The sequence below is a fragment of the Salmo salar genome, chromosome ssa03, assembly GCF_905237065.1.
Source record: "Salmo salar chromosome ssa03, Ssal_v3.1, whole genome shotgun sequence".
Lineage (NCBI taxonomy): Eukaryota > Metazoa > Chordata > Actinopteri > Salmoniformes > Salmonidae > Salmo > Salmo salar.
Genome location: NC_059444.1, coordinates 70,133,777 through 70,158,577, shown reverse-complemented (window position 1 = coordinate 70,158,577; position 24,801 = coordinate 70,133,777). Strand labels below are relative to the sequence as shown.

General features: G+C 42.9%; 3 protein-coding genes and 1 long non-coding RNA gene across 8 annotated transcripts; 2 read left to right on the top strand and 2 right to left on the bottom strand.

The window, feature by feature from the left end:
* Positions 1-153: 153 nt before the first annotated feature.
* LOC106601524 (UNC93-like protein MFSD11) lies at positions 154-5,954 on the bottom strand. The gene is made up of 14 exons (XM_014193773.2): positions 5,727-5,954; positions 5,371-5,545; positions 5,202-5,257; positions 4,633-4,740; positions 4,393-4,472; positions 4,190-4,286; positions 4,014-4,072; positions 3,532-3,691; positions 3,187-3,227; positions 3,024-3,089; positions 2,711-2,836; positions 2,387-2,561; positions 1,980-2,115; positions 154-1,787 (listed from the first exon to the last, which is right to left on the bottom strand). Exons 2-14 carry the CDS (start codon positions 5,464-5,466, stop codon positions 1,626-1,628), a joined length of 1,362 nt encoding a protein of 453 aa, XP_014049248.1. The 5' UTR covers positions 5,467-5,545; positions 5,727-5,954; the 3' UTR covers positions 154-1,625.
* Positions 5,955-6,187: 233 nt separating this feature from the next.
* LOC106601525 (serine and arginine rich splicing factor 2b) lies at positions 6,188-9,341 on the top strand. 5 transcript variants are annotated; one of them, XR_006769216.1, is made up of 5 exons: positions 6,188-6,835; positions 7,133-7,427; positions 7,938-8,079; positions 8,563-8,629; positions 9,021-9,341. XR_006769216.1 is itself a non-coding variant. In XM_014193775.2 (3 exons), the coding sequence occupies exons 1-2, from the start codon at positions 6,447-6,449 to the stop codon at positions 7,410-7,412; spliced, it is 639 nt and encodes a 212-aa protein (XP_014049250.1). In that variant the 5' UTR covers positions 6,188-6,446; the 3' UTR covers positions 7,413-7,427; positions 8,563-9,341. The 5 variants fall into 5 exon arrangements, 2 of the variants coding, with proteins under 2 accessions (XP_014049250.1, XP_014049249.1); XR_001328023.2 differs by lacking the exon at positions 7,938-8,079; XR_001328022.2 differs by having other exon boundaries at positions 8,563-9,341.
* Positions 8,680-10,825, bottom strand: LOC123741695 (uncharacterized). Its single transcript, XR_006769217.1, has 4 exons — positions 10,478-10,825; positions 10,160-10,260; positions 9,844-10,039; positions 8,680-9,623 (listed from the first exon to the last, which is right to left on the bottom strand). It is a non-coding gene; the product is annotated as an uncharacterized lncRNA (long non-coding RNA).
* A 190-nt stretch (positions 10,826-11,015) lies between these two features.
* On the top strand, positions 11,016-19,245 carry LOC101448013 (jumonji domain containing 6, arginine demethylase and lysine hydroxylase). Its single transcript, NM_001279026.2, is given in 3 exon segments — positions 11,016-11,252; positions 12,694-12,964; positions 18,810-19,245. Coding segments are annotated over 3 exon segments (420 nt in total). The 5' UTR covers positions 11,016-11,123; the 3' UTR covers positions 18,830-19,245.
* Positions 19,246-24,801: the final 5,556 nt, after the last annotated feature.

The following is a 24,801-nucleotide window of genomic DNA, read 5'->3' as shown; positions in this document are numbered from 1 at the left end:
CACAGCGTCCCTGGTTGCTGAGCAACAAGGCAGAGGCGGGCATCAAATCCTCATCAGGTAGGACAAGGGTTGTGTTGTTGAGAAAGTATGCAAAGCATCACCTGTTCTCACCCCAGGTATGCAAAAAGGAGCATACAGACACGAAAAAAAGGCTCAAAATATATATTTTTTTATAATAACAAAAATGTAAAAAACAAGCGTGCATATCCTGGTGCCTTTCTAAGTAACTACATTCAAGTATAAAATCTAGTTCATAAACCAAAAGATAGTTTATTCCCTCAAAATCCTATTGATTGCCTCACATCCAATAGCTCTGGCTCGGAACAATCTTCAAACTCAGTTCTCATATGCCACAGAACTGAACTCTACATTAAGCAATCCACACAATGAATGAAATGATTCATGAATTAGACTATACATTTTTGGCAAGGAGGAACACAAACACTGTAAATAGTTTGTGACCTCAATCGAAATTGCACGATGAAAATGTAGAACAAAAAATGCTTGATGTTTGCAGAGTGCAAAGGCCATTGTTTCAATGTGAGTTCTAAATAAAACCATAGCCTTATAAACTCATAAGCTCAAGAGTTCTTCAATGTGACATTTTAACAGAGCAATATAACCTAGAGCAGTTTAGACATAAAAATTCTGGTCTACATTTTGTAATTCACCATTCATCCAACAGCCATGCCATCATCCTCAATACACTATCTATGGCCTTTTCGATCCCACTTTTGACAAAACCTATGGCATACTACAGATACTCTGAAAGTGTGATGCAAATATTGACAAAGAAATAACATTTAGAGCATTGTTCAACAATTTCGTACAGATATCACTATAACAAAAATAATATAAATTGCAATAAGCTAGTGTATATTGGTCTTGATAATTTCTCCTTTTATGACAAATGCCATTTTACAAGAAATCTAGATGCAGTGGAGTCCTGATAAATGCAATGGCTTGGGAGTGTTCTAAATGTGTATACTAAATCTGAGCATGCAGAAGTGAAAAGTGTATTTGAATTTGAACTGATAAACTGTACTGAATGTAAACAGAGTTTGTACATATCCAATGTGCGCTTATCAAGAATCGACTGTACTACGTTTTCTTTTTCTATCAAATTGAAGTAGTATAATAAGATTGATGTTGAGACTGGAAACCTTGGTAGGAATAGCAGTCTAGCCAAACCTTAGTCAATGACTACAGCACATTGAAACCAACCAGCTGAACATCTACATGAAGACAGAAGCACAGTGAACGACATTGAACATGAAAATAAAGGCTCCTCTGTGCACATCTGATTCACTCCAAGTAAAATATACAGTATTTAAGTGTATCTTCCACTTGAAAGGCAAAAATCAAAAGAGCTGTGAATGACTGTGCTAAAACAGTGTTACTACAGTCTCTGCTTATTGGAATCAATAGAGCTGTGAATGACTGTGCTAAAACAGCGTTACTACAGTCTCTGCTTATTGGGGCTGAGGTGGGCCAGTCAAACTGTCAGTTGAAGAATTCCAAAGGATAGCTAGGTTGATAGGAAGGTTTTACACCGACTCTTCCCCAGATGACCCGTCCAGCTGTGAATAGCTCCTCTCACCGTGACCCCCTCCTCCCATTGGTTGTCATATGCTGTCATAGTCAGTGTCCCGTCGGCTGGAGACCACCACCCACTCAGCCACGAAGAAGGATAGCGTGCCCAGGAAGCCCACCACAACCATGATGAGCAGCTGCCAGTGCAGCAGGAGATAGTTACTGTAGAAGAAGGCCAGGGCTGCAGTGATGGACTGTGGAGGACAAGAGCACCAAGTTACACCACTGTAATACAGCAACTGTGGTTAGCAAGTATGGAGAATCATCAAGGGATATACCAAGCAAATAGCTCAATGTTATATTTCTTCAAATCATTCAGAGTAATACATTATCACCATAGATAGCAAACCATATCGTGTGTGTAGGCCTAACAGATATCAATGTACCTGGACAAACTTGAAAACGGCAAAGGCAGGAGCACTGTCCTCCCGGAACATGAATCCCACAATGCTCAGCAGTTGGGTGTTGAAGCAGCTGTCCCCCAGGCCCAGCAGGAAGCTGCACAGCAGAGCCACCTCAACACTGAACAAACAACATAACAGGTTAAGCAATTAAGGCAACGCCACGCCACCTCAACACTGAACAGACAACATCCCAGGTTAATACAGACACGAAACCTTATACAATCTGCAGTAACCTGATAGAGTTCAAATGCAATTATGCACAACTGCTACACTTAACATAATGTTCATGTCCTGACCTGCTGTATTCTTATGCAAAGTACAGAGAATTGTTATAATAGTAATCTATGGTCATTGTTTTATGGGCCAACTGAGTAAGCCCTGCTGTGTACCTGGGGGTGATGTATGCCTGCAGGTGTGTGCCCTCTTCTGGGGCAATAGGGGCATCACTGGCGATGTTCAAGAAGATCAGGTAAAAGGCCATGAAGTGAGTGATCAGCCCCAGCAGCACGACCGGGTTCCTCCCAAACCGGTTGCACTTGTTCAGCATCCCAAACACGCCCCCTCCTGGACAAACAGAGACACAGCAAAAACAGAAGCGTTGACTTCCTCGAATCATCAGTCCCTTCCTGTCAACCAGTTAATCTGCTTTCCAAACCTCACGTGTATCATGTGATCTGAAATAGCACTGAAGATAAAAAATGACTTCGACTCACCCAGGATCTCTCCCAGGCCAATGAAAATTCCAGAGAGCCCGATCAGACTCTTAGCATCGTCCCCAAATTGAGTCATGGCTCCTATACATGTCCCGTATACCCCGCTGTAAAATGTCAACTCTAGGCCTGAAGGTGGAGAAGGAGCAAGAGTTATGCACATAGAACCTATGGTTACGCATTCAAACATACTCAATGTCAATTGAATATGCATCCGTTTATATTTCTATACTAGCATCCACTGAAAGAATTTCCTCATATTGAAAATAGCCCAAAACATTTTCTTTCCAGAATTAATTGGAATGAATTTGCCCACCTGTGTATGCTATGGAGATACTCAGCAGTAGCATCTCTTTAGTGACAGACAACTGCAACGCTTTCTCTGTAAGAAGAGGGCACATATCAGTCAGCTGAGCTCTGGGCCTTTGTTGCTGACATGACAGATTGAAGTAAGAAGCAACCAATGAACTCTGACTCACTGAAAGCATCCAGAGCCTGGGAACCGAGACCTGGAGTCGCTCTGCAAGGAAGAGAAATCCATAAATAAACTTAAGTACAGCCTTTCCAGACATAAAGGATTATCCAGCTTCAACCCAGGCCTATGGAGGAATACAAAGGCCCTTACATACAACAGCAGGTACAGAATGCACAAACACCATTTGTATGGCATATCTATTAGTATATAAATATTTGACATGTGTATGTATGCATGACAACATGGTCAATAAAAGGGTAGATAAGGAAAAATGTTATTGTGCTAGTTTACTCTAACGTTAGACCTAGACCATGTTTTCCATCCCAGCCTGTCTGCAGGCTGCACTCACACGACGATAGAGGAGCTCTCTGTGGACTCAGTCTGCAGCAGTGACTCAGACGCCTCGGAGGGTGTGGCCTCAGGCTCCGGCTTCTGGATCAGGAAGAACAGAAAGCTGCCCACCAGGCTGATGACCGTGAGAGAGATGAAAACCGTCTGGCGATCCTTGTCTAGACACACACACACACACACACACACACACACACACACACACACACACACACACACACACACACACACACACACACACACACACACACACACACACACACACACACACACACACACACACACACACACACACACACACACACACACACACAGCTCAGCAACTTATGGCCAAAATGAGATTTCCTCATTGTGTCAAGGGAACTTAGGGAATGCTAGATACTATAAAAAGAAAAGGGGAAAAGACTAATGAATCTAAGTAGAATACATTCAAAAGATATCTACATTGTTATAGTAAAAAGTTAACCAAAACTGATGACATACCTGATATGTGAACATGGCCATGCCAGGCAAAATAAATATACATGTTTCCAAAGAATAAGCTGCAAAATGGGATAGATACATGTTAGGCAGTCCAACACCGTGGATTCAGTACCAGAGTAAAAAAGCTGTGGTAAACAGTGATGCAATCAATACAGTTATGCTGATAAAAGAAGTACCTGAACTGTAGCAAGGCCCAGAAAATACCACTGTTCCTGCCGATGGTGGCATCTGTAGAGTTGATGGTGAGTAGGTTCCCCTGAGCTGTCCACAATACTAGGCCACAGATGGAAAGAGATTGAAAGAGAAAAGAAAGAGGGTTATGTGTTGATAGGAAATACAAGTCGTTAATTCTCAAGTAAGAATAACACAGTCTTCTTACTTGCAGCCGCTATTCCAACAACTACAGACGCTGTGTAGAAGCTCCAAGTGTAGGGGTGGATGAACATTGCAATGTATCCACTGATGGAAATAAAACATTGGACAGTGTTAACATCACAAATAAGCTAATGAAAACAAGTACTTTATGCACACTCAGAGAGAATAGATAAATAAACAGTTCTGTAAACAGGTATAGGCTACAGTGGGTTGATTTAAAGAAAGGTCAAAAGAGTGTGCTCACCTGTATACTAGTCCACTAAAGAACATGGACAACTGGGGGCCTATAACAGCCACTACTGAGGGAGCAATCAGGTTGGATGCAGAGAAAACTCCATAGATGATGGCCATGCTACATGTAAAGACACGTGTAAAAAAAAAAAAAGAATGATGATATTGCGCCAATGTAATATTGTAATATAATAATTCATAGAAAATGTTAGCAACATGGCTACAAGTGCAGGCATTTTATTCAATAAGGATGTGTTTGAATAAAAAAAAAGCCTGGTGTTTGCCTGCCACGGGTGGTGTCATTAAGATGTCCATAAAGGCCAACAGCAGCAATTAAATCACTGACGAGGCCCTACATCACCACAGTCATATGCATGTTATTTACAAAATACCTCAGGAAACTGGGATATTGTAGAGAACTGAAAGTCAACTTTGTTGCCTAAACTGGGCAGATTCAATTACTTACCTTTGGAGACCTCTTTGAGAGAGAGAGACAGGATTATAATTTTCCAGCAGGTCTAATCTATACCATAGGAGCCGCATAGGTCAAAGTCACACTATTTCAGCATCACAATGAATTACCTTGTGTATCCACTCCCATGGAATTCAGTGCTGTTGAAACTCTTGATCACAGTTTGCTGAAAAAGCATGAGACATAAACAATTGACACCATCAATATTAACTTCCCCTGTAGGTTCCCTACAGTTGTATGGCTTGAATTTGTATGTATCATTTGTCAGTTCAACCATACCTCTATATTGCCGCATGTTTGGAAAGCAGTGAACATGAACATAAATCCAAACCCCAGGATTATGATGTTCAATAGTGTCTTTCCCTCTGGACCCATGCTTGCTGCAGGGTGTCACTGTAATATTACGTGACGAAATGGGTTAGTTAAAAAACCTCTGAAGGGGTCCACAGCTCATCTGGGGAAAAAAACAGAATCAAAACAACCTTGGTGACAAAACTGTAGAAAGGATGCTATGCTATGAATATGAGCTATTGTCAAGACAATACATATCTAGGTAGATCTGCTACCAAATAATCACTATAGTAAGTATTTCCTTGCTTTTGTCTGTTTAGCCACTTGAAAAGAGAACAATTTACCGAGTCGGGTGATGCACTGTATAGTCCTTGTTTGTGCAAGCTACATAGTTAGCAAACCAATAACGACTTGTGGAGATTCCAGATGGACTCAAATCCTAGAAAGAATCAAACAATAATGTACTGGGCTACGACCCTTCTCTCCCGTCTAGCTTAAAAATGGTCTTTGAATATTTTTCACAGTGAGTGACCAAAACTGTTCGTCATGTGAGATAGTCAGCTGACATTTCAAGGCGTACAACCCAAAGCCCAATGGGAAACTGAGTTTATTTGCTATAGTCTGACGTCAATCCCCTTTCCGGGTCAAAAAATAAAAACATTACTAAATTGAAAGTATTTTTCATTTGTGTCCCCTCCGAGTTATTTGTATATAATATAATAGTTTTTGGTGCATTGAATTATGATTTTAAAATGTGTAATTTGAAGATGTGTTTATTTTCCCTCCAAATAAATACGCAGCAGCGTTACTCGTCAACCTCATTCAACGAGGAGGAGCAAGGGACAACACCTCGTTCTAACAAATGGTCGGTGCTAAGGAACTCGTCATAAATTTGGAAAGCTATATTGCGTTTTTTTAAGGAAAACTCGACATATTGCGAGCAGGCTGTTTAAGTACGATAATTTTAATCAACAACTTTAAGCGGGTGTTGACCTTTCACCCACATTTTCTGGTAGTAACGTTGCGTGTTTGTTAGCTAGGCTAACTAAGGCGCTATCTGCAACATGAGTTATGGTAGGCCCCCGCCCGATGTTGAGGGCATGACTTCTCTTAAAGTGGATAATCTGACTTACCGAACCTCACCCGAGACCCTTCGCCGTGTCTTTGAAAAGTATGGTAGGGTAGGAGATGTTTACATCCCCCGAGATCGTTATACGAAAGAGAGCAGAGGGTTCTCCTTTGTGCGGTTCCATGACAAGCGGGACGCAGAGGATGCGATGGACGCAATGGATGGTGCCGTGCTGGACGGACGCGAGCTAAGAGTCCAGATGGCCCGTTACGGACGTCCCCCAGATTCTCATCATGGAGGCGGTGGTGACCGTGGAGATCGTGGTGACCGTCGGCGTGGAGGTGCTCCCCGGAGGTACGGGGGTGATGGCCGACGAAGTAGGAGGTAAGAGCTGAGCACATGGTTAAGTAGTTGCTCTAGCTCTCCTTCGATTGGGTCGCTTTTTCATTAGTAGCTATGTGATAATTATTGAATAAACGTTAGCTATGATGTATGTTTAGGAACTTGCATGTTGTAACGGTACCTTATGGCCCCCAATCAGCCACCATTACATGCATGGTTCATTGACCTGCTGACTTAGCAGCGTTTTGAGGGTGTTGTCGCCTTACGTTTACAACTGTTTTTATATGGGCGATAACTCGACACAACGAACTTACAGTCTTTTCTCCCCCCCCCCCCCAGTCCGAGGCGTCGGAGACGCAGCAGATCCCGGAGCAGAAGCCGATCTCGTTCCCGCAGCCGCTCCCGCAACAGCAGATCAAGGTCTCGTTCCTACTCTCGCTCCAAGTCTCGCTCCCCTAAGAGAGACAAGGCCAAGTCCCCGTCCAGGTCCCGCTCCAGATCCAAGTCTCCTAAGTCAAAGTCCCGTTCCAGGAGCCACACCCCTGCTGAAAGAGCCTCAAGATCAAGATCCAAGAGCCAGCCCAAGTCACCTGGGGAGAATGGCGCTGAAACCCCATAGATGACTGACAAAATGGTAAGTGTTGGACAAGGAGATGGGACCTTAACACTACCTTTTTGTAAATTGTTTGAGGTGAAGTCTAGCGTTACACTAGATTGAATGAATAGCATAGGGAGGGTGATGTGGGGATATTATGTGTGGGATGGATTTGCACTAAGTCACCCTTTTCCATGGTTCTGTGGTTGAATAGAAGGGGGTTGGCTGTGGGATGTCTTGACAATGTGAACTGCTTTAAGTCTTTTTCCACCTCAAAGTGGTTATGCATATTACTGTAACACTGGGCATGGCAAAGAGGAATGGGAAAACTCTCCCATATGGTGGTTTCTTTAAACCCACATTTGATGGATTTTGGGGACTATTCCTTTGTAACAATTTAGTTCTGTCCTGCCCAATGTTCCAGTTCATTATCAGTGTAGAGGAAATTTAGGTCCATTATTGCATTGTACATATGTGGCATTAAAGAATACATTTTTACCGTAAAAATAAAATGTTCATAAAAAAAAATCTGGAATTCTCTCCTCCAAGCTGCGGAATCCTGTTTGCAAAAGAGGAGTTTGAGGCAGTATGAGCAGTTAGTGAGCTGGGTGTGTGAGCTGTCCGGGCACCTGCTGCTGTGGGGGTTGCTATGGAGCAGGCCGGTTGCAGTCAGTGTTGGGGTGGTGTTGAGGTACGTCTGCAGGACAATGGACAGAAGCCTTGCATTGTCCTCCAGGTCATGCTCTCTGCTTTTTGGGGGCAAAGACTTGTGCTCAGGAGGGAAGCAAGGTTTGTCTGACTCTGGTTTCTCATGACAAGATTTCTCATTTTTGTGAAGCCCGGGCGTCTCTTGACGTTTGGTTCCTTCCTTGAACTAAAAAATTTCAACCATCAGAAATGGGTTTGCATAGCTTTTGATTTGGCTCTTTCTTTCAAATGTAGACTAGTTTCCTACTAATATGGGGGAAATGTGCTATGCACACGAAGTTGGCATTACATTGCCAGCTAATTATACCATACATATGGCCTGGAGGTGTCTCCATGTCTATCTGAAGGGAGGGGTGGTAAAGTTAACAAGTCGTCGCCACTTCTTTACTAGAGGTTGCAAACAAAATTGAGTTATTTGTTTTCCAACACACGTTTCTTACATCCTTGTCTTTCAAACATTTTTCAGATGAGATGCCAATGAGGACGTCGCACTTCAGACTGAGGACCCTGTCCATACAATTTCTGTGTAAAAGGTTATTATTGTATCTTGATCTGAAGGCTTTTGGTGTATTTTCTTTTTTTCCGTTCACCCAGACTGCTTGTCTGTCTTTGCAATGTTTAACAAAAAAATAAAAACTATACTTAATGTGCTTTTGAGGTAGAGGGGCTAAAACTGCTGGGATTTCAATTTGTTGGACTTTATGGCTATTTTTGTTATCTGAAACTGTCATAGTGAAGATTTGATGGCCTAGCTTTTACAACTGTTATTTTGGGTTTCATGAAGGCCATTACAGAAGTTCAAATGGCTAGGGCTTTTAGAATAAGTATGAAAAGAAACAGGCACGGATTTACTTGCAGGTCAACTTTGCTTTGTTTAATTTCATTGTGACTCTAATCTTCTCTCCTGTATTTTTTGTGCACTAGGCGCAGTTGTGTAGCAGTTGAGTATTGCTGGTTAGCTGTTAAGGTGCCGTGTTGCAGTGCTTGGCTGTTTCCAGTGTTCTCCGGAATGCCCCTGTGGCTACAATGCTGTGATGGTGGCCAACTTAAATGGCTGCTACAAATTCACCATCGGTAGAATGCCTGTCTTTCAACAAGTTAAAATGTTTTCTAATTCAGAGCACTAAGTATGGTGTGCTAATTTTGTTTAATGCATTCTGTCTTGCCCTTTGTGCATTCCTTTTCCCCCTTGCAAGATTCTGTATAGGTGTCCAATGTGAAAGCTAATAAAAATTGTCTAAGACATTTGGGTTATCAATTTATTCTAAAACTTTAACATTAGACTATACAACTTAAACTATTTCATAATGCATTGTGTTTTGAACCATTGATCTTGAAATGGGTCTTGACTATTTGGTGACTGAGTGTGCCTTGCTGACAGCTTTGCTTGTTATCATTTGTACAGTATGGCTTCCAGGAAGTGTTGACCCAGCAAGTTGATCTTTGTTGGCATGGAATTTCTCCTGTGGAATGTTGAGACACTTCAAGTTCCATTTGTGCAGCAATGCCTCTATGGACCAGTAGGCACTGAAATGAAGACAAAGAAAATGAGTAATGTTCACTTGACCATGGCTGACAGTCATGGACTGGTCCTGAAAGGCATAACAACACTTGGTAAGGGTTTTTCCTCAAGAGGAAGGAGATTGTCACCAGGACATTTTCAAAATCTGAAAGTTGTAAAATCAGTTGAGTTACAGATCTGAACGATCTGCTCATTTTTTCCTAACAAACTGGTCAGTGAACTCACCTTCAGGCTCATAGAAAACATCTGATCCCAAGATGTCTAATGAAGGGAGGAGCAGAAGGTCTGGGGAGACTTCTCCCCAGGTAATACCCACCACAGGCACATTGGGCAATTCATTCACTTCACAGGTGCACCTACAGTTCCCCAGACACAGTGGAAGTTCTGCAGTCTTACAAGATCACTTGTGCCCCACACTTTGCTGTGAACAAACAGCAGTGCATTCTGATTCAATAGTTTGTTTTAGAAACAGGTTACACATTTACATGGTAAATAAGTGAATTGGAGTAGACTTGTGAATTTGTTTGGTTCAGTAAATTACCTCTAGCACTTTTGTGCATCAGCTCTTCCCTGTGTGTCCACACATCGTGCTAATACCACTGCACAGGGCCATACATGCATCCCATATTGTGGATCAAGGACCTAGTACAGAGGGGAGAAACGACATGATTACAGTTCATGATGAATGTCAACTTCCATTGACTCAAAAGTGCCTGGTATATCTTCTGTACTCATCTCCAAGGAACTCGGCAGGCTTCAGGGCCAATTACCACAATGCAGTTGTAGGCGAACAATATTATTTACAGAAACATCGCTAGTTCCAAATGGCAAAAGTGTAGATTTGAAAGTGCGCAAGAACCTCAGGAATGGAAACATTCAGTGATTGCTTTGGGTCCTCGTATTCTTCGAATGTGAACGATTTCTGCACTTTGTTGGACATCTCAGTTGCTCTGTTTTCCATTTAACATCCCAATTGTGAGAGTTAGTAAACGTATTGTATTACCACTGAATTAATTTACTATTATAAAACCTGAAGGACGGGGAAAACGTAGAACGTATACAGCCAATGAATGTGCTAATGACTGGTGGGAAGGCGTATTCCACATTTTATCCAATCGGTTTTCTCGGATGTATGACTCGCTCTTGTATGTGGCCAACGAGCTTCCTACGGCTCTCTGGGTGGGCGGGTTTCAAATTGTAGGGACCCCTGGTTTGGTTGCAAGTGCATTGTTGTAGTTAGCTGCTTAGCTAATTTCATCCGGGCAGCTTCCTCCTCGCTATTAAAAGTGTGCTTAAAACATCTTAATTTTAAGGCCAACGTGTCGTGTTTCAGTAACACCAACAAAGTACTCGTATGAAGTTGCTTACCGTTTAACTTTAACTCCAGATCAGCCACTCAACTAACGTTCGCTTCACTACTAGCTAGCAAGTCAAGCTAGCAAATGTGTTTGTCTATGCACCCCAGTCTAGCTAGCTAGCTAACTCAAGTCCCTACATTCTCAGGAATGAACCATAAAAGTAAGAAGAGGATCAAAGAGGCGAAGCGGAGCGCCAGACCTGAGCTGAAGGACTCTTCAGACTGGACGAAACATGACTATTGCGAGACTTTCGATGTGTCACACCGCTCAGTGAAGGTAAACTGTCGGTAGCAAGCTAGGCTAGCTAGCCATGTTAGCTCGTTCAACACGTTTCACCTGACAAAACCAGTGCGGATGGTCACGTAGGCTGCTGCTGCACTTTCAGCGCACAGCGGTCTTCATTGGCGCAACTGTCAAATCGGTCAGTCTGGACTCAAACACTGTGTGCCACAGCCCATTCCGTTGATTATTGACCACATTAGGTTGACGGTGTATAGTTAATTTTTGTGTGAAATCGTGACAACATTGTTACATTTGTATTTCATTGAGGCTTTCATGAGAATATTAGCCAGTCACCACCAACAGGTAGCCAGCTTACTGACCCATGTTCTCAGACCCATTAGACAGCTGATGATGGTATTTTGTCCACCTCGATCAACTGTTTATATTTTGTAAGAAGACTGTAATTGTATTGTGTCTGTAGGAATTATTGCCCTTGTCCTCAGAGATAAACAACTACCATGGTTAGGAAAGCCCATACCTTTTCCACAGTGTGTCCTGATAAAATACTGTTATATTGACACAATCACTACAACAATGTATGATTGATAATGCATTGATCTTACAACCAACTTCATTGTTAACTGAATGTTTGAAATAAGCCCACTGGAGGGCATTTTCTTTGCTCCATGTGGGACACTGGGTTATTGCCAAGTGGTTCAGCAGGAGATTTGTTTTCGTCACAAGAGTTAAGAAGGGCTGCTCTGGGTTGCTAAGAATACCCATGACTCTCAAAGCTTATGTAGTTTCAAGAGTTGTCCTATAGGTTAACAATTCATCTCAGCAATTTTGTTTCATTCTTTCTCTTTTGGGGTTGAGCTTCTGAACTTAACCTTAACCTGGGGCAGCAGGTAGCCTAGTGGTTAGACCGTTGGACTAGTAACTGAAAGGTTGCAAGATCGAATCCCCGAGCTGACAAGGTAAAAATGTCATTCTGCCCCTGAACCAGGCGGTTAACCCACTGTTCCTAGGCTGTCATTGAAAATAAGAATTGGTTCTTAACTGACTTGCCTAGTTAAATAAAGGTAAAATAAATGAAAGAAGGTGACTTTCAGACCCTGTCATTCCATGTAGACGCAGAACAAAAATGCCCTTGACCTTTTGTATTCCCTTTGCCCCAGATCAGACTATATCAAATGGTCTTCCTCCGAGTCTACTCCTTAATGTTCCAATTGGTTGCATTGCATTCAAAAACAGTTGATCTTTTATTATGATGCAGTTTTGTAAAACACTCAACCTCAGTCCGTGAGACCAGTACTAGGCCCTGTGACTGGGAAGCATTAAGTCATAAATGACTAGTGTTCCCTTTGAATTCAGTACAAAGTAATTTATATTGGTAGAAAGATTATTGATTAATGTAGTCGTACATTCATGAAATGTAGCCCTCAACCCTCTCTCTTTCACACACTCAAACTGATATGACATATGCGTCTCGCAGGACAATGTTGAGCGTGTGGACACCCTGCGTCTCAACGCAGAGGAGTTCATCCAGCGCTTCGAGAGACCCTACAAACCTGTGGTGCTGCTCAACTGTCAGGACACCTGGCCCGCCCGCGAGAAGTGGACCATGGAGCGCCTCAAACGTAAGTACCGCAACCAGAAGTTCAAGTGTGGTGAGGACAACGACGGTTACTCTGTGAAGATGAAGATGAAGTACTACGTGGAGTACCTGGAGTCCACACAGGACGACAGCCCACTCTATATCTTCGACAGCAGCTACGGCGAGCACGCCAAGCGCCGTAAGCTGCTGGAGGACTACCAGGTGCCAGTTTACTTTAGGGACGACCTCTTCCAGTTCGCCGGGGAGAAGCGCAGGCCTCCTTACAGGTAAGAGCTGTTCTCAGTAACATTGTTAAATAAATAGCTGCAATGTTAAATAAATAGCTGCAATGTTATTGTATTATCTGTGAAGTTGAACTAACTCTAGTAACACCTGTCCCTTTATTTTTCTGTCTTTTTTCTCAGATGGTTTGTAATGGGTCCTGCCCGCTCTGGCACTGGCATCCACATTGACCCGCTGGGTACGAGTGCCTGGAATGCCCTGGTGCAGGGGCACAAGCGCTGGTGCTTGTTTCCCACCCACACACCCCGGGAGCTGATCAAGGTGACCCGGGAGGACGGGGGCAACCAGCAGGATGAGGCCATCACCTGGTTTAACGTGGTGTACCCACGCACCCAGCAGCCAACCTGGCCTGCTGAGTTCAGACCCCTGGAGATTCTGCAGGGACCAGGGGAGACCGTGTTTGTCCCTGGTCAGTGGGCTACTGCTGCCATTTTATAGACATGTCTGGTCTGTCTTTCACTTTGAATACTGTTTGACTGGAGAGAGAGAAGTAGTTTGATCTTCAGCGATTTTGAATCATTTGTCAAGATCTGAAAAGGCCAGGGTTCAGTTAGTTAGGAAATATATTATATAAAAGTAGGGCAGAACATACAGTGAGTGTGAAAGGTCTTTGATGAGTAGTGATATACCAATGTTATGTGCTGTGAATACATACATTATAGCTGTGTGTATATATACATATACGTGTATATATACAGTACCAGTCAAAAGTTTGGACATCTACTCATTCAAGGTTTTTATTTTATTTGAACTTTTCTCTATATTGTAGAATAATAGTGAAGACATAAAAACTATGACATAACACATATGGAATCATGTAGTAACCAAAAAAGTGTTAAACAAATCAAAATATATTTTATATTTGAGATTCTTCAAAGTAGCCACCCTTGATGACAGCTTTGCACACTCTTGGCATTCTCTCAACCAGCTTCATGAGGTAGTCACCTGGAATGTATTTCAATTAACAGGTGTGCCTTGTTAAACATTAATTTGTGGAATTTCTTTCCTTAATGTGTTTGAGCCAATCAGTTGTGTTGTGACAAGTTAGGGGTGGTATACTGAAGATAGCCTAAAATAGTACAAATAAAGAAAAACCCTTGAATGAGTAAATGTGTCCAAGCTTTTGGCTGGTGGTGGTGTGTGTGTGTGTGTGTGTGTGTGTGTGTGTGTGTGTGTATATGCCATACACTCACCAGCCAGTTTATTAGATACATCCATCTAGTACCGGGTTGGACCTCCATTTGCCTCCAGAACAGCCTGAATTCTTTGGAGCATGGATTCTACAAAATGTGGGAAACATTTGTTGCTCAATTGATATCAAGGGACCTAACGTGTGTCAGGAAAACATTCCCCACACCATTACACCACTGCCACCAGCCTGTATCAGGCAGGATGGGTCCATGGACCAAATCCTGACTCTGCCATCAGCATGACGCAACAGGAACCGGGATTCGTTGGACCAGGTGATGATTTTCCAATTGTCCAGTGTTGGTGATGGCGTGCCCACTGGAGCAGCGTTGTCTTGTTTTTAACTGATAGAAGTGGAACCCTCTGTGGTCGTCTGCTGCAATAGCCCATCCGTGACAAGGACCGAAGAGTTGTGTGTTCTGAGATGCCGTTCACACCACTGTTGTACTGCGCCGTTATTTGTCTGTTTGTGGCCAGCCTGTTAGCTTACATGATTGTTCACATTCTCCCTCGACCTCTCATCCATGAGAGAGGTCACAGGACTGCTGCTGACTGGATGTTTTTTGTTTGTCTCACCATTCTCTGTAAACCCTAGACACTGTCGTGCGTGAAAAGCCCGGAAGGGCGGCTGTTTCTGAGATACTGGAACCGATGTGCCTGGCACCAACGATCATACCAAACTTAGGTCACTTGTTTTACCCATTCTAATGTTTAATCGAGCAGTATCTTGATGCCTCTCTGCCTGCTTTATATAGTAAGCCACGGCCACGTGACTCACTGTCTGTAGGAGCGATCCATTTTGTATGTAATAAACTGTCCGGTGATATGCTATGTAATGTATGTATTCACAGCTTTTCACTTTCACTATGTAGCTGGGCTATCCTAGCTATCCAGTTTCTGCTAGCTCTCTCCATGAATATCAACAAGAAGTGTAGCCACCACCTTGTTTACAACCACACTTACACTGTAGGGCTCAGTGATCGACATGGTTGCAGACGTTAATCCAGTGTTACTGACCTACCCTAATACCCTGCACACTCCTGCATTAACTGACTGATAAGACGAGATTAAACTCTCTGTTTCCTTTGGATCTGGTCCAGATCTTGAACTTTTCCTGTTTACTCAAGTTGGAGACCAGAATATAAGGTCCTGATGGCTGAGAGAGTGTGTTTGTTTGTTTCAAGAGCAGAACCCTGTTGGACAGGCTGTTCTGTCTCCTGAAGATGTCCATCCATACCTTACTATTTCTGTCTATCCACCCACCTCTTCCTCCACTCCATAAAGGTCTTGTAAACTAATAACTAAGATTTTCATCACTGTCCTCGGACAGAGTATGTTTTCTGCCATGTGAGAAGGTCAGATGGTGTATTTTTGTACTTGGCCATTCTGTGTTTACTTTTCTGTGGTTTGGTGATCGGAAACCTAATCCTGGTCATCTCTGTTGCTTGTTCTCTAGGAGGCTGGTGGCATGTGGTTCTCAACATGGACACCACCATCGCTATCACTCAGAACTTTGCCAGCACCACCAACTTCCCCATTGTGTGGCATAAAACTGTGCGGGGCCGGCCCAAACTATCAAGGAAGTGGTATCGGTAAGCACTCCTAACAGAACCCCCACAGCTGTAGGAACACCTCGTGAAAGAAGAAACTTTAAAATATTTTGTCTGTCGGGAGGCTGTGGAATAGGAACAATTCTGCACACACTGGGTTTTGCGTCACTGTTTATTTGGGCCAATTACGATTTAGCAGGAGTGAACTTTCACCTGGCATCTTTAGAATTTTCGGATGGGAAGGGGTTTGTTTGGCCCATAGATGGCCGAGATGATTATAGAGGAGGGGATGTGAACCTCTAGAGCCCCCAAACTCGTTTTATTATTGTTCCCTTCTAATCAGGGACTGATTTAGACCTGGGACACCAGGTGTGTGCAATTAATGATCAGGTAGAACAGAAAACCACCAGGCTCTGGACCTCGTAGGGTAAGAGTTGAATACATCTGGCCTATAGGATCCGCCCTGGTTCTGCCACTCGCACTAGGCCAAACATCTCACGACCACTCCCTCCCATCAAATCCAGTAGCTGGTCAGAGGGCAGCATTCATGTAAGATTTGGTTCTGGGCTTCCAAACTTATGGGAACCAATAAAAAGTGTGTTGGCAGGTTCTGTAAAGAATGGGTCCTGCCCGCTCTGGCACTGGCATCCACATTGAACCTCTGGGTACGAGTACCTGGGATGTCCTGGTGCAAAGGCACAAGTACTGATGTTTATTCCCCACCCACGAGATCCGGGAGCAGCGAGGACCAAAAGCCCCAGTCCATACATTGGGCAACATTTTCGTGGTCCAAAGGGGCACTGATTTGTGCAAAAACTCCTGCAAACCTCATTTATAATCTGGCAGCGTAATTTAATTTGTAACTTCTTCAACAATGTGCGTTATATTGTGTGATTTATTTAACTAGAGTTTGATAACCAAGCAATACATAAATATTCGCCTCCTTATAATGGACCTTGCTGAAGAGATGTTTCAAATGAAATCATACTGCCAGATTGTGGTTAATAGTAGTTTTTGCAAAAATGTCACCCATAGCTGCCTTTGTAGGTACCTCAATGTGAAAATACATTGTAGAAGAATGGCCTCTGATATTCCTTTGCATGGTCTTTAATGATAATGTTCTAATATATTTGCTCCCAGATCCTCTAACTTCCACAAGGAGGGTATTTATTTTCATACATAAAATCTCTCTCTTAGTATCCTGAAGCAGGAGAGGCCAGACATGGCTACCCTGGCAGACAAAGTGGACCTCCAGGAATCGACTGGCATCGCCTCGGACAGCTCCAGTGACTCTTCCTCCTCCTCTTCCTCCAGCTCCTCTGACTCAGACTCAGAGGTACATCCTGTTCCCTCAACACACACACACACACACAGTGTGACATTCACACACATGAATATACAGTAGCCCACTTCTCTAGGGACCCCTGAGCTGGGTGTAAGACAAGATCAAACACCTAGGGCTCCTTTCCTGGAAAGAGGTTCATTCTAATCTTGGACTAAAAGGCATCCGTGATAGAGACTTCTCTGAAAGTGCTTTTTGGACCAGGAATAGGCATGATTTGGGTCTGGGAAACCAGCATCTACAACAGGGGTGTTATACTCATTTTGCCCCAAAGGGCCACATTCTGTCTTCACCGAGGTCCACTTGTGTTATATTCCTTGCTGTCAGAATTGGCAAAAAATAGTTCTCTATCCATCAAATTTTCTACGCTCCCCGACTGTCTAGCTTTCATTTAGATGACTGTTATCAAGCTGGACAGAGTTTAGAGACTATAAAAGGGCAGCATGCACCTGTTCACATGCGGGCAGATGTCACGGACCTGCCGCACATGTGCATGTGAAACGGCCACACATACTGTATAGCCACACACGTCCCCTCACTCTGAAATGCTGTAATTCAAAAGTCCTGTCTCTCTCACTACTGCATGCAGGCAACATTTAGAAGGCAGTCAGAGATGGAAGAAATTACAACAAGTTACTATGAGCATATATTACATATCCCTGCCTTAACACGCTCCTATATAATGCCTTTCATGTTAAGGTTATATTGTTCCCTCTATGTTGTCCTGCTGGGTCACAGAAACGTGGCCACAGGTCAGTCTTGGGTTTCTGGAACTGGGGGAACTGGTGTTGAATAGCTTGGTGGACAGCACGCCCCTCCAGTTACATACACATCCATATCAGGTTGGGTTGGGCTGTTGGGTGGAGGTTGGGGGTTACCCTTGTGTAATGGTTGGTAGGCCCTGCCTTCCCCCTGGAGAGAATATTCTGTTCTGCTGACTTATGTGTTCTACTGGTTGAACAAGAACACTACTGTCATCAGATGATTGTCTGTATATAGCATGTTAAATTGGTAACGGGTGTTTGTGAGTAGACGGTGTGTATGAGGGACAGTGACACCTAGTCCCCCCCTTATGTAAATGGAATTTAATAGATATGTAGTATGTTCCATGGAGAGATGTATCCAAGACCTCCCCCGTCTCTCTGGTTTGTCCCTCTCCCTGCAGGCTGAGTCGGGCTCGGAGGGGGACGCCATGTCTCACAGGCGGAAGAAGAGGAAGACGTGCGACGTGATATCCAACGGAGACAGCAGCACCAAGGACGACTGTGTCAGCAAAGAGCGCAGCTCCTCCCGATGACCCCCTCGCCCCGCCTCTCCAAAAGGCCACACCCAGGGGGACTCTCGCATGAAGATCGGCCAATTTGTTTGTTTTCATTTGTGTGTCTCCAAAGGAGAGTCTGGTGGCCCTCTGTCAGTCTGTTGGATAGATAAGAGGGCCAGCCTAACCCTAGGCTGTGATAAAGGAGATTCCCCCTGAGGCGTGGACATGCTGGAGATTTATCTGCCACCGCTCAGCTTCTAGTCAAACGTCAATCTATATTGCTGTTGCTTGTGGGGTGTGGGAAGAGCAGTATTTCAGTGCAAGGGAGGGATGTTGACCTTTGTAGAGAGGTGGGCTGTTGCCTTGTTGTACAGCAGGTACTGGGGCTGAGGCAGGGAGCCAATCAGGCTGGCCTGTCTCCTCTACAGTGCCATGGTCTTATGTTGCTCAGTGGGGAAATGTTTTCTATTCACAGTGAGATGATGGATGGATAGGTGTGCTTTGGATTGACTTTACTTTGCAGTACATGGGATGCCAGTTGAGTTTTATCATGGCAGATTTGACCATCTTTAGATATTAAAGTGTACTGTGAGTTCTGTAAGTTGATACTGTATGACAGGGTAAGAGTGGAGGGAGATGCTGCCTTCTTAGTCTGCAAAAAAGCCACTGATTTATATTTTTTATTTAAAATTTCTGCTTTCATCCTCTGGGCTTCTTTTGCTAGTAACAGTTGAACTGGCATGCGTATGTACTGCAATCAAAACAGTTAATTCAGTTTCAGTTAATTAAATTAAACGGTTAGCAAATCAACAGTCCACAATCCATTTAACAGATCTAGAAAGCAATGAGAAGATTGCAAAGTGGCATTTCTCTTTCATATCATATTTATCTACTGTTGGCATCTGTAGTGCAGACTAATGCACACATGTCTAGTGAAACAGCAGCTTTTTCAAGACTTAGCCCAAGTCATCCAGCAACAACTGTAAAGGCCAAGGGATCCCCTCCTGACTTAGATTTAGCCGGTTCAGCTTGACATTCAAAATCTTGACCTTTTAGGAGGAAATTGCCTATGCTACACTCCCTTAGCTCCAGGTTGGGTAAGATTAATCACTCTCAGATGCCACAAATGAATGTTGGGCTATCAACAACAAAATTCCACCCAAGAAACAACAACAATATTGCCTGGTTATGTAATTTTTCTATGACTTCAATTATTATTATATATCTTTTTTTATTTAACCTTTTATTTAGCTAGGCAAGTCAGTTAAAAACAAATTCTTATTTACAATGACGGTCTACCCTGGCCAAAATCGGACGACGCTGGGCCAATTGTGCGCCGCCCTATGGGACTCCCAATCATGGCCAGATGTGATACAGCCTGGATACGAAACAGGGACCGTAGTGATGCCTCTTGCACTGAGATGCAGTGCCTTAGACCGCTGCACCACTCGGGATTAATTTAATTACGTATGGGTTACTCACACAATTTTCAAATTTGTATGATAACAATTGTTATTGTCTCTCGTGTAAAAGTGTGCCCTTTGCTGCTATATTAATCAACATTTTAAGATGAATGAAATGAAACTATTCAATTTATTTGACATTACACGGCTATACTGTAGATCAGGGGTGTCCATTTAAAACAAAAAAAATCCCCCCCTAATTTTTCCGGAGAACGATCTCAATTGACATGCCTACAACCAAATCGAAACTGTGTAGAAATTATAGTGGACATAATTTTATAGTCTCTAAACTCTGTCCAGCTTGATAACAGTCATCTAAATGAAAGCTAGACAGTCGGGGAGCGTAGAAAATTTGATGGATAGAGAACTATTTTTTGCCAATTCTGACAGCAAGGAATATAACACAAGTGGACCTCGGTGAAGACAGAATGTGGCCCTTTGGGGCAAAATGAGTATAACACCCCTGTTGTAGATGCTGGTTTCCCAGACCCAAATCATGCCTATTCCTGGTCCAAAAAGCACTTTCAGAGAAGTCTCTATCACGGATGCCTTTTAGTCCAAGATTAGAATGAACCTCTTTCCAGGAAAGGAGCCCTAGGTGTTTGATCTTGTGTTCTCATTCTGAGCCACCATTTTATATTCTCATCGCATACAGAAGGGGGCACCAATGCCAGAGTTCTCACACTAGCTTGGCACTAGTGTGTGGGGGTTATAGTCCAGAAGATACAGTTGTGTTGAAATTAGAAATGAGGGCTGGCACAGGTAAAAGTTTAAACATATTGTAGGCCTTGTAGTTGCACATCTTGATCTTATTTCTCTGTGTAGTACAGCTAAGGGGGTTTGTGAAATGTTGCAAATACATTTTATGTGAGGGGATAGGTAGATATTTTGGACAGACTAAATTCATGGTTCTTTCCAAGTGGCTTCTAGGTTATGTGGCATATGCTGCTCTACAATGATTCAACTGCTTTGTATTTCGTTAGTGTAAATTCAAACAAAAGCAACTAGCTAATACATTACTGTTATTCAGCAAATACAAGTTAATGGTTTGAATGCAGATTCTGCTTGTATAACTTTGTTCTGTGGGGTTAACATGGAGTCAAGTGAATACTGTTTTTTTTTTGCTTTAAAAATGTGGCTTTGTCATCTAAAATGATTGAAAGTACTTTGAAGTATGAGAATTGCTGTATGTCTGTGCAGTAGGTGTTTTCCACTGTCTTTAGACAAAAGTGCCTATAAGCACCAATTGATACTGTCATTGGCCTGCAGATGAGAGGTTGTGTTGCTACATGTGGTCAATGCGTCTGGTGTTTGCGCTGTTTTTAACCCATTAGGTGCTCACCTCATGTCAAGCATTTAGCACTATTACGGTCCCTGGGGTCGGTCACATAGTGCCTTGGATCCGATGGGGGAATGGTGTGAACCAGGAGCCTACGTGGGTACATCTCATTTGTCTAATGTGGCTTCCTTTGGTCGACCTCTTCCCTTCAGCCGCACTGATCTAAATCTACAGGACTGGAAAAAGGAAGCCCTCTATTAGGGTTCCGTTATATTGCTTTCACCTATCCTGTCTGTCTAGATCAGGGCTTTCACCTATCCTGTCTGTCCAGATCAGGGCTTTCACCTATCCTGTCTGTCCAGATCAGGGCTTTCACCTATCCTGTCTGTCCAGATCAGGGCTTTCACCTATCCTGTCTGTCCAGATCAGGGCTTTCACCTATCCTGTCTGTCCAGATCAGGGCTTTCACCTATCCTGTCGGTCCAGATCAGGGCTTTCACCTATCCTGTCTGTCCAGATCAGGGCTTTCACCTATCCTGTCGGTCCAGATCAGGGCTTTCACCTATCCTGTCTGTCCAGATCAGGGCTTTCACCTATCCTGTCTGTCCAGATCAGGGCTTTCACCTATCCTGTCTGTCCAGATCAGGGCAGATAAAGGAGAATGATGAGAGGAAGCCATTTTAAGATATTTAGATGTACACCCAGACATACCTTGACGCTAACCAGATCAAAGTTTATAAATTATTGATGAGTTAATAAATTATTTTTTCATGCAGCAACGTGTTAGTATGTTTCATTCTACATATCCATAGTTTCATCCCAATTTATCAGAATCCCTTAACAGATTGTTTATAGATTTTCAACGAAATCAATAAATTGTTCAACTAACTATCCAAAACCATTGGCCTACCCTTAGCCCTTACCTTAACCCCATGTCGGTAGTGTTGCAGTTGTTAGTTTAATAGTTTTAGCATCTGTAAGATGACTAAACTGGTACCTGTGATGGTAGTTGCCAAAGCAAACCCTAGTGAATCATAAATACTGAGGAAGCAGTACGTCACTAGTATGGCTGGCTGGAATCTGCCTGTGATAGTGTCAAATTGGGCAGGGCATTTGGGAATGGGAAATTCAGTGATCTGACAGTTTGTTTTCATGGACATTGCAAACATTGTAAGGGTAATACAGTGCCTTCAGAAAGTATTCACACCCCTTGACTTTTTCCACATTTTGTTGTGTTACAATTTAAAATGGATTACATTTACATGTGTTTGTGACTGGCCTACACACAATACCCTGTAATGTCAAAGTGGAATTATGTTTTCAAAATCTTTACAAATTAATAAAAAAATGGAAAGCTGAAATGTCTTGTCAATAAGTATTCAGACCCTTTATTATGGCAATCCTTAATAAGTTCAGGAGGAAAAATGTGCTTAGCAAGGCACGTAATATGTTGCGTGGACTCACTCTTTATGCAATAACAGTGACTACCTCATTTCTGTAACCCACACAGATTCAAGACCAGGGAGGTTTTCCAATGCATTGCAAAGAAGGGCACCTATTGGTAGGTTGGGTCATTTTCTTTTTTTTATAAAAAAAAAACTGAGATTGAAAATAGCATTGAGCATGGTGAAGTTATTAATTACACTTTGGATGGTGTATTAATAAACCCAGTCAATACAAATATACTGTACAGGCGTCCTTCCTAATTGAGTTGCCGGAGAGGAAGGAAACCGCTCAGGGATTTCACCATGAGGCCAATGGTGACTTTAAAACCCCCTAGAGTCTATTGACACACCGGTGTCAATCTAAGTAACATAATACAAAAATCCCCATCAAAATCTGTCAGGTTAAGCTAGAGATATGTTTTTTTTGTTGCATGGGCTGCGTCTCAGTCCACTGCATCCGCCTATGTGTCCCTTCCACATCTGCGGTTGAAAGTGTCAGAGCTACAGCACAGTTTATCAGACCAGAAAACATCTGTAGCATCTGAATGGTTTGGCCTACAACCAATGTTCCCTCTAATTGTTTTCGGCACTGAGCAAATTTCAGGTCTGCTGAGCGCAAACTTGAACATTGTGAAAGTTCTGTGCAACTTCCGGCCCGCGTTTACTGTGAACACTGAGGCTGTACCCACTTTAAGTTACAGTTTTAACAGTAATCAAGTAGGCTACTGTGGCTATTTGATCATAATGTAGGCCTACCAGAGTGGTCTACCATCAGAAACAATGGAGAAAATGCATCCCGTAACATTTTAACATGGAAATAGCTATCATTCAGCCTACAGTAGCAGCGAATGTGTGGTGTTCATTGTAGGCCTATATTCCATGAGACTTGAAAAAAAACATGCAAGGCTTGACATGAATCTGTTTAATGTCCTTCAGACAAGGAGGTGACTGAAAATGTTGTTGTGTTGTTTGATGCAAGGAACATCTTTACAAAATAAAATGCATCATTTTTCCCATACTGTTATTACAGAGAATCAGTCAAATTATGCTACCCTCTGCCTATTGGCTACTTAGTTTATTCAAGCCTGTCTGAAAATACAACACTGCCCCTTTAAGGCAAGAAAAAAGCTATTTACTTGACTCACTTTTCAAAGATGACTAGACATGCACACGTTTTGTGCTCTTGTAGGAAGCAATCACTCCCCCATTTCAAATCATCTATAACTGAGCTAATAACTCACTATCAAAGTGTATGAACAAATGTGCACACGTGGCTACATGTAGCTCTCGCTTAAATCTCAAAACAAGCACATCTACTCATGACCGCTCATGTGAATTATTTCTGCCACCCACATACAGGAAACTGGTTCCAAATTAACAACATTATTACGTACTCCACCACTCATGTTATCTACATGATTAAATGTCCATGTGGGTTGTGTTATGTAGGTAAAACCTGTCGTTCTCTCAAACAGAATCAGTGAACATTAAAGTTCAATCATTAGAAACGACATGGACGAGACAGCCTACAGGGAGGAGGTGAGGGCTCTCGGAGTGTGGTGTCAGGAAAACCACCTCAGACTCAACATCAACAAAACAAAGGAGATGATCGTGGACTTCAGGAAACAGCAGAGGGAGCACCCCCCTATCTACATCGTCGGGACAGCAGTGGACAAGGTGGAACGTTTTAAGTTCCTCGGCGTACATATCACTGACAAACTGAAATGGTCCACCCATTCAGACAGCTGCGCCTCTTCAACCTCAGGAGGCTAAAGAAATTTGGCTTGTCACCTAAAACCCTCACAAACTTTTACAGATGCACATTTGAGAGCATCCTGTCAGGCTGTATCACCGCCTGGTTCAACAACTGCACTGCCCACAACCGCAGGGCTCTCCAGAGGGTGGCGCGGTCTGCACAACGCATCACTGGAGAGGTGGATATAAATAATACTCTGAGCAAAATAAAATGTTTTGGGATTTTCACCCTCCAGAAATCATTCCTGAAAGGTCTTAATGATGAAATGACCATGCATGTTATGTTGTAAATGTGAACATGAATTAATGCCATCACTTCAGATTACTCTGATGTTTTTTCTTGCACTGTACCAAATGATTTATGAAAACTTACTTGTCCTCATTGTGGTTTTATAGATGTGTATAATACGTTTTATGTAC